We start from the raw sequence: 18,481 nt of genomic DNA on the forward strand, positions 1-18,481 counted from the left end.
GTGGGTAAGACGCGCCCCCTGCGACGCGCCTTATGCTGACATGGATACACGTGTGTATGGCGCGGCCCTTGGGGCGCGCCTTACGCCACGTAGGGTATAGCGCGGGTCAGGGGCCGCGCCTGACCTTTATAATTACATATAGCGCGGGGTAAGTACCGCGCCTCGTATAATTGTTAAAATTTTTCTCGACTATAAATACCTTTCTCCCCCGGGTTAAGTTCCTCACATCTCTCCTCTCAACTTATAAATTAATAAAACAATTCCGTTAACGAGTCAATAATTATGACAATTTTCTCATATTTTATTAAGAAGTTCGTGCGATTTTTCGTTATAAGGTAATTTTGTGATAAATTTTTTTAGTATATATATTGTTTATTATGATTATTTGAAAATATATTATACTAATTGTTGTCAATTAATTTATGTGTTTGTAAAATTAGAAAGCGGGAATATACGTCGAAATAGTTTTGCGGTACAGGTAATAATATAAAATTATATTATTTAAATTATTTATGTTTATGTGTAAAAATTTTATTATGTTATATTTTCGTTCATATATTATTTATTTAATTAACATTGTTTCAGTTATTTTTTTGCAGATATAATATTGTTGCACATTTAAACTCAAAGAATGACGCGACTTTCAGCTATTGTTTATTATGATGGTGAAATTTGAGAAAATGAAACCGGCGTTTTTCTCGTATCAAATGAGCGTGTTAAAATATCATTGAAGAGAAATATAACTCTTGAGGAGCTGATAACGAAGATTTTGAGGAAGATTCATGTTGGAAGTAATGGAAGAATGTCGTCGTTGCAGTACAAATTTCCAACATCATTGTTGTCATTAACTTATACAGTGTTCGAACTTTTGAACAATGATGATGTTGAAATGATGGTTGAAGCTCAAAGTAATTATTCAGACGCTGATATTAAGATGTATGCAAATTTTATTCAAGTGCATGCCGTTCGGGGTCAATCATTAAGCTCCCACTATGGGCTGGCTGAACAAGTTGACAGCCCGACGACAGTAATGTGTAATGATTTTAATGCCATAATGGGGAGACATTCATACGCAACTCCTTACAATATGTACCGAGGTGGGTCGACAAACAATCCGTATGGTAACATCGCTTCCAGTTCAAGGGGAAGGTATTCATCTGCAAATCCGTTTGACCTTAATATGGAGATGTCATCGACGCAACCATCTGTGCAGTTTCCATTTGACACAATAACTTCAAGCTCTAGGGGGAGGCATTCGACTGCGAGCTTTTTCGATCTCAATGTCGATATGCCTTCTAGTTCAAGGGGAAGGCGTGCAAGTAGTAGGTTCTTCGACCTAAATGTATAACGCATAGAAGAACCATCATCTCCACCAGAAGAACCGCTTCGTGAGCCTGGTGCGGATGGTGCTGAGACTGGACTATTCATTCACCCAGAATCACCGCAATTCAACTCCGATGATGATGAAGTTCCAAGAAATGTGGCACAAACTGACCCTCCTGCACACATGTATGAAGCTGATTATGGTGCAATGTACGGAATAGAATTTGCGGATATGCCTTATCTCGGTGACTGTGGATATTACTCATCAATAAATAATAGTGAGTTATCTTTAGGCATGGAGTTTTCAAGCAAAGAAGAAGCGGTGATGGCTATAAAAATTACAATATCCGTAATTTTGTTCAGTCTAGAGTCAACCGATCCAAGACTAAAAAATATGTATGCTACTGTAGTCGATGCGAAAACGGATGCAATTGTATGGTTCGCGTATCGAAAAGGAAGAGGAAAAACAACATATGAGAACTAACAGTATACAACGGTCCTCATACATGTTGTGCTGGAGGGGCAACCAAGATCATCCCAACTTGGACTCTGAAGTGATATGCCAAGCCATCATGCCCATGGTAAAAGTAAGCTCTCATATAGCTGTTGCTGTGTTGATTTCAGTTATACAATCGTAGTATGGGTATACTGTCTCCTATAAGAAAAGCTTGGTTGGCAAAACAAAATGCCAATGTCAAACTTCATCGAATGGGATGCATCTTACAACGAACTTCCAGGCTGGTTTAGGCTGGTGCGGAGGTTGAATCCCGGGATAATTGTGGACTTCGAAACCTCCTATGCATACCATAATGATCGAGTTCTCTGCGATCGATGTCAATTTTACCGGGTTTTTTTGGACTTACCCACAGTGCGTTAATGCTGTCAAATACTGCAAGCATGTGGTTCAGATCGACGGGACTTTCTTGTATGGAAAATACAAGCAAGTTTTATTATTGACAGTTGTTCAAGATGACAATTACAACATTCTTCCAGTTGCTTTTGCTCTTGTCGAAGGAGAAGATACAGATTCTTGGGCTTTTTTCCTCCGAAATTTACGTGCACGTGTTATCACCAGGGAAAACATCTGTGTCATTTCAGATCGCGGAGCTGGGATCAAAGCAGCAATGGAGTCTTTGGGTCCAAAGTGGCAACCACCCTTTGTCCAACATAGGTATTATCTCCGATACATTGCTACGAACTACCATGGAAGGTACAAGAAGAATGATAAGCGTCAATTAATTGTGCGCATGGGTAAGTGAAACTGATGTAGTTTGTTTTCTTTCGATAGTTTTAATTTTGCAAAGAAAGCAAGTTAGTAAGTTATACATTTTTTGATCAGATTACGAACTACTTCCTCAAACGTTTGAATCAATGCTTTAATATTTACGGGCGAAGAACGAGGAAGGATACGATTACATCAGCCTCATCGAAAAAGAAATGTGGACGAACACATATGATGGTGGATATCGATATCAATATAGACACATGACAACCAACTTGGTAGAGGCAATCAATTCAACTTTAAAGGGTGCACGTCACTTACCAGTAGCGACTTTGATAAAGACTATATATTTTCGTTTGAGGGCACTTTTTGCGAAGCTCGGGAGACAAGCTCAAACCTGGATGTAAGACGGTCATGTCTATCACTCTAGATTAGTTGCAGATCTACAGAAAAAAATTTCTGCATCAAATAGAATGTCTGTAACAAGCTTCTCTAGAAGGCATGAAATGTTTCGTGTCACAGAGTTGCCGCGACCTCTTCAAGGGATTGAAGCTGTGTCGTTAAGAGTAAATCTAAGGGACAGAACGTGCGACTGCGGGTTTTTTCAAGCTCTTAAGTATTCATGCTCTCATGTGATAGCACCTTGCTCGCATACACGTCAAGACTATAACCATTTTTGTAGATCTTGTATATATACTATCTGAAGTTTTTAAGGTATACGAATTTGAGTTTCCCTCCATAGGTAATGACAAAGACCCTGATGAGGTTCAAGATTGGCTTTCGATTGTACCAAATCCGAGTTTATTGAGGGAGCGTGGTAGTCCAAAATCCAATCGAATTCTTTGCGATATGGATATTCGAGAAAGATCTAGATAAGACAGAAGGTGTGGGCATTGTAGAAACCCATGACACACTAGAAAAACATGTCGACTTTTGTTGCCATCAAGTAACAATTGATGAGAAAATGATTTATTTGTTTATCAAATAATGATTCTTGTACTTTAATTTGCATTTACTTCAAGTTAATGTTATTCGATAATCGCTGATGAAGATTAAAAAAATGATACAATAATACGGGATTGGACGTTTGCGTTATTTGTGATTTTAATAAAAGAGATAATAAGTGACAAACTTAAGAAAGTTATCGAACAATTTGGAATTTCAAAATAATTTTAAATGCAACAAACTTACAATAAGTATTAAATGGTAAATGATAACCAAATTACAATAACTGATATTAAATGGTAATAAACAAAATTAACTGAAATACATTAAAAAAAGTCAAACAAATTTAACAAAAAAAAAGTAAGTATTAAATGAGAAATAATAAAAAAATTACAATTAAAAAGTCCAATAAACTAAATACAAATATAATACAAAACAAAATCTATCGATGCCTACGACGCGAATGTGTTCCGCAGGGCGGTGTCTGTCGGTCTCGAGGAGGATTTCTTCGTATCACTGGTTGTGACTCATCACTGTCATCATCATCACCATCATTTTCGTCGTCGTCGTCGTCGTCCTGAGTAGGTACATTAGGTCGATGAGGAGCTGATGACGATTAAGCACATTCATAGAATAAGGATCCTGGAGGTGTATGACTGACTATTCCACCAGCCTGCGAAAACTGAGAAAACTCATAAAACCCAGACATTGCTGAGTGTGAAAACTGTACAAGAGGTGTCTGTGCTGCGGCCATGGATGATGAGGTTGAACCCGCCAAATATCAAGCATATGAACCCCAAGTCAGATATGCAAACATAGACCCATAATAGCCTCCAGGAGGGGTCATCTATGACGGCGGTGGCGGCGGGGTCATAAAAGCAGGTGAAGGCGGCGGCGGCGGCATCTGGTAATGGAAAGACGATGGTGACATCATATATGGCTGCGGTATGTAAGTCGCTGGATATGGTGGCTGCTGTGAAGATACTGCTGGTGCAGCTGAGGATGAACCGGAAGCATCTGCTCTCCGTCCACAAGTCGGGGACGATGGTGTTGTGTTAGTGAATGTCTCTGTCGACGTCGCGGAAAGGTCTGCCCTTGTGCATCCTCAGGAAGTAGAAACAGTTTCCCATTACTGTTGAACCACTCGTAATAACCGTCAACAACCATCAAGAGGTCAAGTAAAATGGGCTCTCTATGGGGAAGACGCCGATGTCGATCCTCCCACAACATGACCCACGCATGATGCCTCACCAGCCAATCTGTATCAGTCTTGCCGCGTCTATCTGTGTTATGCAGCTCGTCCATATTGCGAGGTGCTTCTGGAATTGGTTGAAAACAACCAAATTGCCGAAGCACGGGATCAGTGGAGTGCCACTCAACGGTCGCATAACAGATCAAAGAGACCATCTCCATTCAAACATCTGATGGGCCCCTCAACTCAGGTGGGATCACCGCCCTCACATCATCAGTAGAATATGACACCCATTCAAACTAAAACAAATATATATATAATTTTTATCAAAATAATAATCTAATTATATAGCTATAATCTATAATCTAAAACAGTGGGGGAATCGATTCCTTGTAGCTGGAGAATCGATACCCCTTTTTCATACTGGAAATTTTTGCTTGAAAACGGGGTTACTATTCATGCTACAGTAACTTTCGAAAATTTCATATAAATCTCATAAAAATTAACCTTTCATCACTATAACAATTTCCAAAATTTATTCAACAAAATAAATTTAACATTATCAAATTACATGCCACTATCTAAATCAAAATCCATCGTAGGATGTCTTACTGATATTTAAATATACCTCTTAATGCTTGTTGTCGTTCTGAACTCTTTATTTTTATTCTTTTCTTTTTACATACTCGTGAAAATCATCACACGCTAAGTATAAACTTAGTGAGGCAATTAAAACAATATATAGTGCAATACAATTCATGCATGAATTTAGATTTCAAATCCAATGCCATAAAACCATGCTAATAGCATCTTCAATATTTTACCATGATCAATATAATATAAATTTATTACCTTTTATCCCATAAGCTCATAAGCTTATTTTTACCAAAATACTTACCATTTAAATTCCATAAGCTCGTAAGCTTATTTTTTTTCAATATACTTGCCATTATTTCGTAAGCTCATAAGCTTATTTGCATGGTTACCATTTATTAACCAATAAAACATAATCCATAGCCAATAGCCCATATTAAACCTTGAGGACCTTAGGTATACGAGTAAAATACATGCATGATTTTCAATATCAAAAATCAAATTTCCATAAAATCATTTTACTATCATATCCAATATAACACCCTGAGGACCCTGGGTATACGAGTAAGATACCTGCACCGTAGTGCTAAACCTGCACTAAGCTTACGCCATAGTGCTAATCCGGACAATACACATAAGGTCGTGCCCACCACCTACACTAAGCTTTCGCTATAGTACTAATCCGGACATAAACCTGCACTTAGTGTCCTTACACACTATAGTGCTAATATAAACCTGCAGCTGCTATACTCTATGGCAATATACCCTGTCCCTCAATGACTTACTTGGGCATATAGTCTATTTTATTTAATCCATCCATGGCAACGTATATTATCAAATTTAACATTGGGCAGTTCATACCCGAAAACATTCATGGTAAAATATCACATTTTTCATGATCAATGCATTATAATTTCTTACGGTGACATCTCAATGTCATGTCAATTTATAAAAATGACATAATATCATGCTGATATAAACAAGGTCGACTTATCGCATGTCTTCCCGATGATGTATAAAACATCCATGTATAATTTCATGCATGTATTGCACTCACATTGACACTTTATATCTTTCAAAATATTTGTGCCTCACTATTGTCGACAATACACCCTTTTTATACTTGAATTGCTTCAATTGCAAATCAACCATGATTTGTATAAATCAGAAATTTATAATAATAAATATGTTAGTATTGTACTAACATAACCATATCCCAAAATAATTCCATAGCATACTTCAAACTCATTTCCACTAAATAATGTAGTATTTATTAATTCCTTTAACATTGGAACCCACTTTTCTAATTTACTCAAAATGGTCCTTCACCATTTTATCACTTAGATTATTAATACTAAAAATTCCAGTATTGAAATTATTTCACATCTAACACTCATTTCAATTCTCAAACAACAATTCCCAACATAGTACATCAATTATACAACTCTTACACAACAACCCATAAATTTCCAGAATTCAGACAACTCGCACTACCCTTAAAGAATCATTATTCTGTATTGATATAGACAATGTAATTCAATTCCGTTTCTTTCGTTAAAAACTAGACTCGAATACGAATATCCATATAAAAAACTCCTTCTAATTCATTATGTACAATTTATGGTGAATTTTCAAAGTTCACCAACAGAATCTGTTTTGTACAGAATTCTGTTGTCCGACTTTTCTGACCTTTCCTCAATTTAAAATTCATATATATATTTGTATACAACTTGAAATTGATCTCCGTTTGTTTTAAAAAAAACTAGATCCATATATGAACACAATATATAAAAATAAATTCCAAATTATTTTTATATATTTTCTGGTAAATTTTCGAACCTACTGCCAGAATCAAAATCCAAACTGTTTTCTTTAATTTCATCCTTAGGTTCTTCATCAATTCTTACAACCAATTATTAAACTTTGTTAAACACTGTGACAATTCTTCCACAGAATGAAGAAAAATCCCTTTTTTGATCGATTTCAATCTCGACTTTATTTTCAACATTTTCAACTTTCAAACCTTTATCTTTAATTCAAACATCTGAACATAGTCAGAATTATCATACATTATTAAAAGTAACTTTACTCCCAATGAACATCATCACAGTATATATACAAATATCAGTAACTTTTGACATCCTGGTGGCATGTATACACTTTTTAACTCAAAAACAACCTCGGTTTAGTCCTAGAATCGGCTAAACCTGTAGCTCTGATGCCAATAAATATTACAATAATATTTCCAACCATTTTATAACATCCTTCAAATTTTTGTAAAATTTCGATTCGATCAGAATTTACCGATTCCTTATCGTCTTTAACCCTTTTTAGTTTTTCTTTACTAAAACTCCAAAACTAAAAATATGATTTCTATAAAACTCCACTCTCAAGAGTATACCATCTATTTATGGAATAAAATTCTTTTTAGGAAATTATCACTTAATTCCCTAAACTTTTTCCCAAACTTTCTACTTTGACCATCAAACTTTCAAAATTTTCATTTTGGTCATTGTCTAAATTTTTGGGGTATTACAGATGGAATGTGTGAGTTTCCGGCCTCCACCGCTCTACTAAGACAGAAATAAGGTCTGGTTCTATCTTACAGTGATCCTGATATATACCTAGGTGACCGAATCCAGACTCTACTAAATATGACATTACACGACATTACACGAGTAGGTATAACTAACTTAAGGTTCCTAATAAAATGATATAATATATGGCCTCTCTCTTAAAATATAAATAATTACACAAATTAATTTTTAAACTAATAATCATGTATTAAATAAATTAATTAATTAAATTAAAACGTTAAAATGTTACCGTATCAGCAAAGTATCGAGATATATGGTTTCCATTCAACCAAAGTAATCCGCCTTCCATTTTATATCTGTAAAAAAATTAATTAAATAAAATATTAAACAATTAAAATAATTAAATAAATTACTGAAAAGTACTAAATATAATAAAATATACCTTAATAAGAGAATATAAGAGTATTTGAGAGAAGTTGAGAGGATTTGGTGTGATGAAAGTGATTGAGAATGTGATATTTATAGGGGGATGGTGGGTGTGAAGGGGGTAACTTGGTAATTAAGGGTATAGTGCGGCCCCTGCCTTTTTGACGCGTGTCAGAATCACAGGTAATGCGCGTCCCTTGCGCCGCGCTATACCCTTAATTATCAACTTGCCCCGCGCCATACACACGTGTATCTATGTCAGCATAAGGCGCATCGCAGGGGGCGCGTTTTACCCCACGTGACGCCAAATCAGCGTATAACGCGCTGCAGGGAGCGCCTTACTGCAAAGAGTGTTAGATCAAAAAATATAATCTGACCGATGTTAGATTAATAAATATATGGGTATTTTTTTAAAAAAACGCCTAAGGGTATACACCAAAACGATTCAATTATTGGTTCAAAAAGAAAAACAATTCAATTAAACCAGATACCAACTCTTCTGAAAGGATAAAGATAAAGCCAAAATAAATAAATGAAAAAATAAATAATTACTAAAATCATTACTTTTTTAAAGCATAAGTTTGAGAAACATTGGAACCTCCATTCCAAATATCTGCCAACATTTACTTATCCACTACCGATTTTTCTATCTCATCCAATCCGTCTCTGCTGCCTTTTCTTTTTATTTGATTGGTACTACACTAATTGCCCATGGGTCGAACTATTGGTCAACTTTTTAATTTTTTATTTAAATAATTTAAGTGATTATAAGTTTATATTTATTTAATTAATATACATATATCCTATAAATGTAGATATTCTAACACAATATATAGAGAGAATAATATTTTTTTACTAATAAAATTATTTAATAAATACATCAATTGTTTTAAATGGCACGCATGCCAAGGAACAATATACTACATTTACTTGGAATTAAAGTGCCACACATCTTCCAATTTAAAATTTAAAGACATGTAAATATAAAATATCTTTAAATTTAGCCAAAGAAAGGGGAGCTTTTTTAACTCATACTGCCAGTGACAACTGGACAGCTAAGAGCAACAGCTGTACTTATCGTCGTGGCATTACGGTCGCTTTCCAAACACAGAGCAACGGCTACATTTTTTTTAAAAAATGTTCGAGGTTAATTGTTTTATATATCCTCAAATTTTATATTGATTCCATATTTTTTTAACATTCTGATTAAATATTTAAAGTATTACTAGTACCGTAGCAATCAAGATATTCCAATAGTTTAATAACTAGTTTTGAAGTTAAATATTTTCTCAAATTTGACATAAAGAAGTGTTCTCTCAAATTTTATTTGACATTGTCTAATCGTTAGTTCCTCGTATAAAATATGTTCATTCATTGATCAAACTTTATAACTTGATCAAAATATTTTTAAATATACTTAATATTCTAAATTAAAGTCGACTTAAATAGTTAAATGAATGATTGTTATCTCTAAAGATTCCGAGTTTAAGCACGATGTTTGTAGGGATGTTAGAACATTTATTATTAAATTATTAAGAAAATATAGAACAAATAATATATTTAGTCAATTCAGACTAATAAAAAAAAGTTGATGAAAGAACTTATTAATTAAAGACTCAAATCACAATAAAATTTAAAGTTTAGAGGCCTATTTAGAATTTGAGAGTGGTTAGAGGATATTTTATAAGATTAACCCAAAATATGCTTTGAATATCTCACGTGGCTTAAAATAAACTCACTTGACGTGGCTTCTGATGTGGCCATTGAAATCGGGGTCTGATCCTTGTAAATGAAGCTAATGGAATTTTTGGCTATAAAAATGAGAACAACTCTCTGCTTCCGAGTAGAAAGTTTTTACCGAGTAATTTTCGGAGTAGAAGTTTCTCTGTCTTTCTCTCTGTTGCTTCCATGGCTGTATTGCTTAAAATGTGTGTGCCTATTAGTTTCTTTGTGGGTCTAACGTTGCTGGGATTGGGAAGCTCAGCCAAGTTTGATGAGCTGTTTCAGCCTGCTTGGGCTAACGATCACTTCCTCTATGAAGGAGACCTCCTTAAGCTCAAACTCGATAACTATTCTGGTAATTTTCCCATATTTTTCAGTCCCTGTTTTTCATCATCCTCGTATATTATTCTGCATGCTGCTTGAAGTCTTGTTCTTGTTAAAGCTATCAACTTATTGACTAATGAAATGTTGGGCTGATAATGTATCAGGTGCTGGGTTTTCTTCGAAAAGCAAGTATTTATTTGGCAAAGTGAGCATGCAGATTAAGCTTGTGGAGGGAGACTCAGCTGGGACTGTCACTGCTTACTATGTGAGTATTTAGACTTTGATCACTATATCTAACCTGTTTTGATGTTGATAATGGTTTGTTATTTGGCGTATTTACTTTGATGTTTTCTTTGACACACAGATGTCATCGGACGGTCCGTATCACAACGAGTTCGATTTCGAGTTCCTAGGCAACACCACTGGTGAACCATACCTTGTTCAAACCAATGTGTATGTGAACGGTGTGGGCAATAGGGAGCAGAGAATGAACCTTTGGTTTGATCCCACCAAGGACTTTCACTCGTACTCCATCCTTTGGAACCAACGCCAAGTTGTGTGAGTATTTGTTTCTATCCTATCTATGGCCGTAAATGTGTCAATCTAGTTTAAGTATTGTTGAATTTAACTTAAAAATGTTAAAAAAATTGAATTTGACTCAACTCAGCAAACTTAAAATTTTCAAGTTTGATTCCAATTTAAAATAAAAAATTAAAACTTGAAATAGATATATTTTCAGATTTAGTTCGATTGCAGCTTGAATATGAATTGTAAATTCATGAAAAACCTTATATTGCATTGAAGAACAACATATAAATTTTAATATAATTTATAGCTTTAACTCATTAATAACTCAAATCAAGTTCGAGCTTGATTCGAACCTATTAGATTTGAGTCTTAACCGAACTTTAATTAAATGAATTCGAATAATTTACTATCTTTCTCGTCTTATTTATAGATATCCCGATCAAGACTCTTTTAGTAAACGGCATTGATGAATTTTCTATGTTTAAAACATGAAATTACTTGATAACATTGTTGGTGGGTATTGGTATATTTTGATCTCTGTGCATTTTTGGATATTTGCATTGTTTTTTCTTGGCAATTGGAATGATTTTGACGTATGTATCTGTTATTTTAATCATCAGATTTCTAGTGGATGAGACCCCGATAAGAGTGCACACCAATATGGAACACAAAGGAATTCCTTTTCCTAAAGACCAAGCCATGGATGTGCATAGCTCGATCTGGAATGCCGATGACTGGGCCACACGGGGTGGTCTAGTGAAGACTAATTGGAGCCATGCACCATTTATTGCCTCCTACAAAGGCTTCGAAATCGACGCTTGCGAGTGTCCGGTGTCGGCCAATGAGACTGCCAACAAATGCAAAAGCAGTGGTGAGAAAAGGTTCTGGTGGGATGAGCCAACAATGTCGGAGCTAAGTTTGCACCAGAGCCATCAGCTGGTGTGGGTCAGGGCCAACCACTTGGTCTATGACTATTGTACGGACACTGCTAGGTTGCCCGTCATGCCCGTCGAGTGTGAGCACCACCGCCACTAGTGGTGCGGCCTTCGAGGGTTTCTTGGGTACATTGTAAAATATGTTGGATGGCGTAAAACATGTACTCCCATGTTTCATATTTTGGTTCTCGTTTAGTTTTCCACATTGTATAATATATTCTCATGGTGAAAAAAGAGCCCCATACCCTGCAGCTTTCAAGAATTTCAATCAACTTGTATGAATGTTTGTGAAGGGTCGATTGATGGGAGAAAATTAAAGAAAACGTGTGAAAGTTTTCACAAAGTATATTATCTTTGAAAGGAAATTAAATTATGGGGACCAAAATAAAAAAGTTAAAAAGTTTAATTTTAAATCTTTAGCTTTTTTTTTTAACTACGATATTATCGGAGTCGGTGGTAATTTCAACGAATTTAATTTGGTTACATTTATTTGTTTGAATTATAAAAACTAAATTTGAAAGAAAATTAAAAAATTATAGACTAAAATAAAACGATAAAAAAACCAATTACATGCTATTTTTTCATTTTTTCATTTTTATTTCTTTTAAGTTAATTTTGGAATCCTAATGGAAAAGATAAAAAGAACCTTTAATTGTTGATTGGCGTGCCATTAATAAGTAATTTTTTTGAATAATTCTTACGTGAAAAGAGGGTAAGAAAATTTTTATTCGTAAAGAGTATTTAATATACAATCTAAAAAAGATAAAAGACGAACAAATTTTTTTTTAATTATATACTCCAAAGATTGTTGAAAACCGATTATTTATATTCTACACTTTTACACAACTACAACAATAAAACCCTATTCTCGTAATGAGATAAGGGGGAGGTAGGATAGTAGGCTGCCTTCAACGCCAAGTTGAGAGCAGCTTCCGTGGAAGACCTCCGACAGTCAAAAAAGTAAAAATAAAGATAAAATACAATGCATATATAAATAAATAAATAAATATATAGTTGATCAGTCTTCATATCTTTTCTTCATATATGCGTCTGTAATGGAAGTAATCCCTGCAAATAAATCTCTGCATAAAAAATCTCTGCATATAGACAGAAACGTAAGACCCGACTAAATTTAAAAAGAGGAAACATGAAGAGAAGGATATACTGAAGTCAACGATAACAAGCTACAAGAAGGAATAAAGTCAAAATGGGTTAAAACCTAAACTAAGGCAACACTACTCTGCTACCCTAGTTCTAAGCCTTCATAAATTCCAATAACAGAAACGTATATGTAAATTACTACAAAGGCATTAAAAGAAGATAGAGATGATACATCCTATGGATGTGACCCGCACTATTCGGCTACCCTGATCTTAAGTCTCCATACTTTCATATCAGAGGTCATGTCCTCGGTAAGGGCTAAATCCTTCAAATCAGATCTCAAGCAGTCTTCCCACTTCCGCCTTGGTCGTCCTCTCCTTCTGGCACCGTCGACTGTAATCGACTCTACCCTCCTGACCGCATCCGACATTTGTCGCCTAAGGACATGCCCAAACCACCGTAGTCTTCCCTCCCTCAATTTTTCGGATACAGACACCACCCCAAGGACATCCTAATAGCAGAGTTTGGTGTCATGTCCCACAGAGTCCTATCACATGTCCATCGAAGCATTCTCATTTCTGTGGTCTCCATCCTCTTTACGTGATCCTTCTTGATTGCCCAACATTCTGATCCATACAGCAGCGCTAATTTTATTGCCATTCTATAAAGTTTTCCCTTAAGTTTTAGAGGCACCTTCTTGTCACACAAAACTCCAGTAGCAGCCCTCCAGTTTAGCCATCCCGCATTTATATGGTGTGTAACGTCATCATCCACACCCCCCATCTTTATGTATCATAGACCCTAGGTACTTGAAACAATCTTTTGAGGGGAGAACATGTCCTTCTATGCATACTTCTGCATCTTTATCGTTTTGGTTCCCACTGAAGTTTGAACATAAATACTATGTATTTTCAATATTGATCCTTAGACATTTTTCTTCAAAAGAAGTCTTCCAGGTAGCTAGTCGACTATTCAGCTCAGTTTTTGTTTCAGCAACTAGGACAATGTCGTCAGCGAAAAGCATACACCATGAAACATTGTCTGGTGTCGCACAATAGATGTCGTCCATAATCAACCTTTACGCTTACCAGTAGAGTAGGAGAGAAGAGGGAAGAATTGGTTTCACATGCAAACAACCTTTTAATTCATTTTTTTCACCGAATCTTTCTTTGTGCCGTTTGTCCTTTTTCTTTATTAGTTGGTGACAATATTAATTTTGGTGTTAATCATCAATTGTTAATATTTTTTGTCTCTTATTTCTCTATATCGCATATTTTTTCGTTGTCATTTTAGTTTTGGCTTAATATAAAAAATATGTATGAATTATATTTCTTTTTTCATTAAGGTGCCTATTTTTTTTTGATAAATTTAAGGGCCTAACGTTTCTAAAGTTGTCATTTATGTGCTTACGCAGTAACAACTGTTAAAGAAATCCGTTAAAATAAGTCAACCAATCAGTATTTTGACAAGTAACTTAATTATTCTCTTTAGTTTTTCAAAAAATAAAATTCATATTTTTTTTAAAGAAAAACCAAACTTTTTATATTTTTCATAAAATACCTTAGAACTTCAATTCACTCTCTAGCCGTCACCACCACTAACAACCACCCACACACCAGTCCGTCGACCACCCTTCAATTAGGATGAATATGAGTTAGAATTTAGAGATTTAGGGATTAAATATAAGGATTTGAGTTTAAGAATTTTTTGGATTAGAAGCTACGATTGATGGCCGACGGTCGATGGGTGGGGATGCTTTGAGATTAATGATTTTGAGATTTTTTTGAGATTTTAGAAAATTTGAATTTTTTAATAATAATTATTTTAAGTTTTTTTAAATAATTTTTTTAAAATTTTATAAATGCCCCACGTGTCACATTTTGAGTGTTGACGGAATTTTTTAATGGTTGTTACGGTCAAGAGTTCTAAATGATAACATAGGAAACATTAAGCAACTAAATTGACTCAAAAAAAAGTTCAGACACCTAAATGAGAAAAGAGATATACTTTTGAGCACTTTTTAATACTAAACCTTTAGATTTTAATGATTATGTTTTTATGATATGTTTTCCTTTGTCTTTATATCACGTTTTCAGTCTTAGACGTTTGGCCGTTTTCATCTTTTATTTTTTTCAGGGTTGGATTTGACGTCGTCTCGACTGATCAATATAACACTTATTTGTTATCATGTTAATCTGTCTTGTTTTGGACCCTGAGATCGGATTTGGATATGCGATTTGTGTTCGGAGATAATTTTCTCATAATGCACGACTCTAATTTGCGGTTGTCGGTGGTCTTCCAATAGCTTGATATCCTGTTGTGGATCATTTGTTGATATAATAAGATCTATTAACATTTATATTTTGTTCGAGTTTTTTTTGGATGTGTTGTTCACATTTTCCTTGAATGGTCTTAAATGGTTAGTTTGTTGTATCAATGATTATAAGAAATGTCGTAATTATGTGTTTAGTTTATGTTTATTATTATAAACTTTCATTGTAATTTTGAAAATTTTCCTTTTTAATAAAAGTTACTACTTCTATTTGCATCAAAAGCATTGCATGCAAACATCTGAAAATAGAGATGGTTTTTTCTGTTTGGAATATGTTCTTAATACAGATCCTTCACTCTCAGATTCTGCCTTTTGGTATCTTGCCCCATTGTCACAAATTAAGAGTAGGCGATGTGGAAAAGTTGCATGAAGGATAGGGCGACAACCCCACCCTTACATGCTGCACAAACCTTTCAAATAATGTGGCTGAAAATGATGCAGTTTTTGCAGTTAATATGTTTGATGATAATGCACCATCAATACGGCAGAAAGACATAAGTAGCCTACTTCGACCGTGCTTTCTAACAACTGTAGCCGCCATTGATTCTCAGTTTTCGTTTTCGTTCACAAAGTTTGATATTGTTTTGGCTAAGGCTCGAGGAGGGTCCATGTCATGTCATTATCTGCATTAATACAATGGAGCATCGTGCCCTCAACTTGATCGACTGAACTGCCTACATTGCCCGGACCATTTTGCTCTCATGGTTTGGTTGTTTAGAAAGAGTTTATACCTTGTAATGACATTTTGAACACAAATTCAAGAGCGAATGACATCTTTACCAAGCTGGCAAGCTCATGACTTTGGTTATAAATTTTTTGATATTACAGATTTGATCATTTGACCGTAATGTCTATGTTGGATCTAAGGTGTTTACACACATCGTTATGACAATTTGTGGTCATAATTCAGTAGCTTGTTTGGGATGATTTGTAGATAAATGTTAAAAATAATTATTTTCCAATGCAGACAATGGATAGTATTGTCAGGTAAAATGTCTTGTTTTGGTGGATCCTAGCAGGGAATGGATAATTTGCACAAGAACAGCGCAGGTAAAAGGTCTAGTTTAGGTGCCCAAGTGACGATATTCTAACGCCAATTGCTCAGCTGCATAACTTAGACAAAACAGCCAAGGGACCTATGGATCGGACTCTTAACCATCTGGTTTCTGGTATGCGTCTTGTATCTAAATATTGCTGGTGAGACCTGAGATTTGAGTCGGTGACCACGAACACCATTGTCCATGCCATGTGGAGAACTACGATGGATTGCAGACCAAACAAATAAAATAAATATAATTTTTTTATTTAATTATTTGCACTATCCAACACTGTGGGGGTGTAGGTGTAATGGTTCCATCGTATCTCACATTATTCACACACTTTATTAATAGGGACACTGAACAATCATTGCTCATTACCATTAGAAATGCTTTAAGATTTTGATTAAACTAAGCACTGAATATGTTACTTGTTCTTTACACTTATTTCTATTTATAGTAAGTGATTTACATCATTCTCAAAATATGGCTGGCAGAAACTCCCAGGCCAGCCTGATTTCCATGACCCTCAAAAGTGGACCCTGCTAGTGCTAAGGGCATCTCCAATGCGCTGCATTGGAGATTTTCTCCAAATAGAGATGAGAAAGCTCTCCAGCCCTGCGCCACTTCCATCGCTACAGTACCGTGCCATATCTAGCACGGTACTGTAGCTCGCGTTAGATTTATGTTTTTTTAAAATTAAAATATATTAAATTATAAGATAGATAAAAATATATTAAAATCAGATAAATAATCATACCAATTTTTTTTTTTGTAATTTTTTGGATTTTTTTGTATTTTTTCTGATTTTTTTATATTTGTAAAATTAATATTATAATAATTAAATATTATGAATAAAGTAGAGTTAGTGGTAATGTAGATATAGCGCTAGAGATGAATTAATGTTTTATTTCTATAATAGAGATAGAGATGCGCTAGAGTAGAGATGATGACTGGAGAAGGCCTAATGGTTTAAGTGAAAATTTCTTATACTTGCGACGACGAAAGAAAAGTGATGTCTAAATATGTTTGATCACTTACGTTAACATTTTAAAGACGTTAATTTCTATTAGTCTAATAAAGATAAGTAAAAAGTTTATTTATAAATTAACCCCTAAACTTTTGAAAAAAAAAATCAATATATAAAAAAAAAACTCTTTATATACACAGATTTGTATATATGGATGGAAAGGGAAACTAAATGCAGTGAAGAGTTAGATTCAAAATTGAATGGCAGTAAAGATAGGGTCTAAATTATTAATCATCATCTTTGTTTTCATTTTTGAAATTGTCAAATTAATTTGATTTTATTTAAATAGGAATCTTATCTAATTGTCTATCTGAACCGAGAATATCATCTATCTTTTATAATTATCAATTTAAATTAATTTACTACTGAAATAAATATTAGCAATCATTAAAAAAAATCAACTGCATTTGGATAGCAAAATTAGATAGATAAACCTATTCGTAGTCCAGAAAAACGATGGTAGGAAAGAGTGATTTAAAAGAGTTAGAATCAATTAGAGACCAAAGAAACAAAATTATGGTAAATTTGTTAAATTTGTTTGGATAGTGCATTGAAAAAATATTTTTTTATAAGGGGTGGTGTAGATTTTATTTGTTTAAATGGGGCGAATGTTATAGTATTTGGAGAAGACATTTAGATCATTTGACGTGGAAAATATAAGGAAGATACGACATTTTTCTATATATTTGTTTGAAGAAAATATCGGGTATTCCATACGCCTTTATAAAGACATCAAGTGGTCCAAACATTTTCTTCATTTCATTGTAAATATAATCTTATTTGAGAAAATAGAGTTAAATGATCTTTCTGTAATGTTCTTTCTTTCTTCTATATTTCTTTGTAGTGGTGGCCCAAGAGAGTGAGGTTTGGTGAAGTAGTTAGCAACAGCTCCCTACACGGACTTGGGTTCTCGCATGAGTCACAGCTAGACCGCAGAAACAACAACGTCAACCCCAACAAAATTTTCAAATGTATATAAACCTAAATTGTAACACATCCATATTCCCTGTACCTAAAAAAACACAAATCCAAAGCCCCGCGTTGAAAGGAAAAAGATACCATTTCACAATAAACAAACCCCCTTTACTTGGGTCGGTGTGTGGAATACAACGATTCAGAGTTGAAACCAATTAAATACTATACTCTAATACTATTGGTCTCGAAAGCTAAAGCAATAAAAAAATTGTTTAGACTTTAGATAATTCAATCCAGTTGTTGTGCAGCGTCATGTTC

At 34.5% G+C, this 18,481-nt stretch overlaps 1 protein-coding gene across 1 annotated transcript; it reads left to right on the forward strand.

Annotated features, from left to right (window-relative positions):
* Nucleotides 1-10,111: 10,111 nt before the first annotated feature.
* Nucleotides 10,112-11,963, forward strand: LOC120149595 (xyloglucan endotransglucosylase/hydrolase protein 9-like). Its single transcript, XM_039162326.1, has 4 exons — nt 10,112-10,316; nt 10,450-10,550; nt 10,650-10,843; nt 11,434-11,963. Exons 1-4 carry the CDS (start codon nt 10,148-10,150, stop codon nt 11,846-11,848), a joined length of 879 nt encoding a protein of 292 aa, XP_039018257.1. The 5' UTR covers nt 10,112-10,147; the 3' UTR covers nt 11,849-11,963.
* Nucleotides 11,964-18,481: the final 6,518 nt, after the last annotated feature.

The sequence above is a fragment of the Hibiscus syriacus genome, unplaced genomic scaffold, assembly GCF_006381635.1.
Source record: "Hibiscus syriacus cultivar Baekdansim isolate YM2019G1 unplaced genomic scaffold, ASM638163v2 tig00111008_pilon, whole genome shotgun sequence".
NCBI classification, from domain to species: Eukaryota; Viridiplantae; Streptophyta; class Magnoliopsida; order Malvales; family Malvaceae; genus Hibiscus; species Hibiscus syriacus.

Bases quoted from the DNA above. Each gene is read 5' to 3' on its own strand.
- LOC120149595 (XM_039162326.1), top strand. From the start codon at position 10,148: ATGGCTGTATTGCTTAAAATGTGTGTGCCTATTAGTTTCTTTGTGGGT. The intron at 10,551-10,649 runs GTGAGTATTTAG...TTTGACACACAG, and splicing joins GGACTGTCACTGCTTACTAT to ATGTCATCGGACGGTCCGTA. The intron at 10,844-11,433 runs GTGAGTATTTGT...TTTAATCATCAG, and splicing joins TGGAACCAACGCCAAGTTGT to ATTTCTAGTGGATGAGACCC.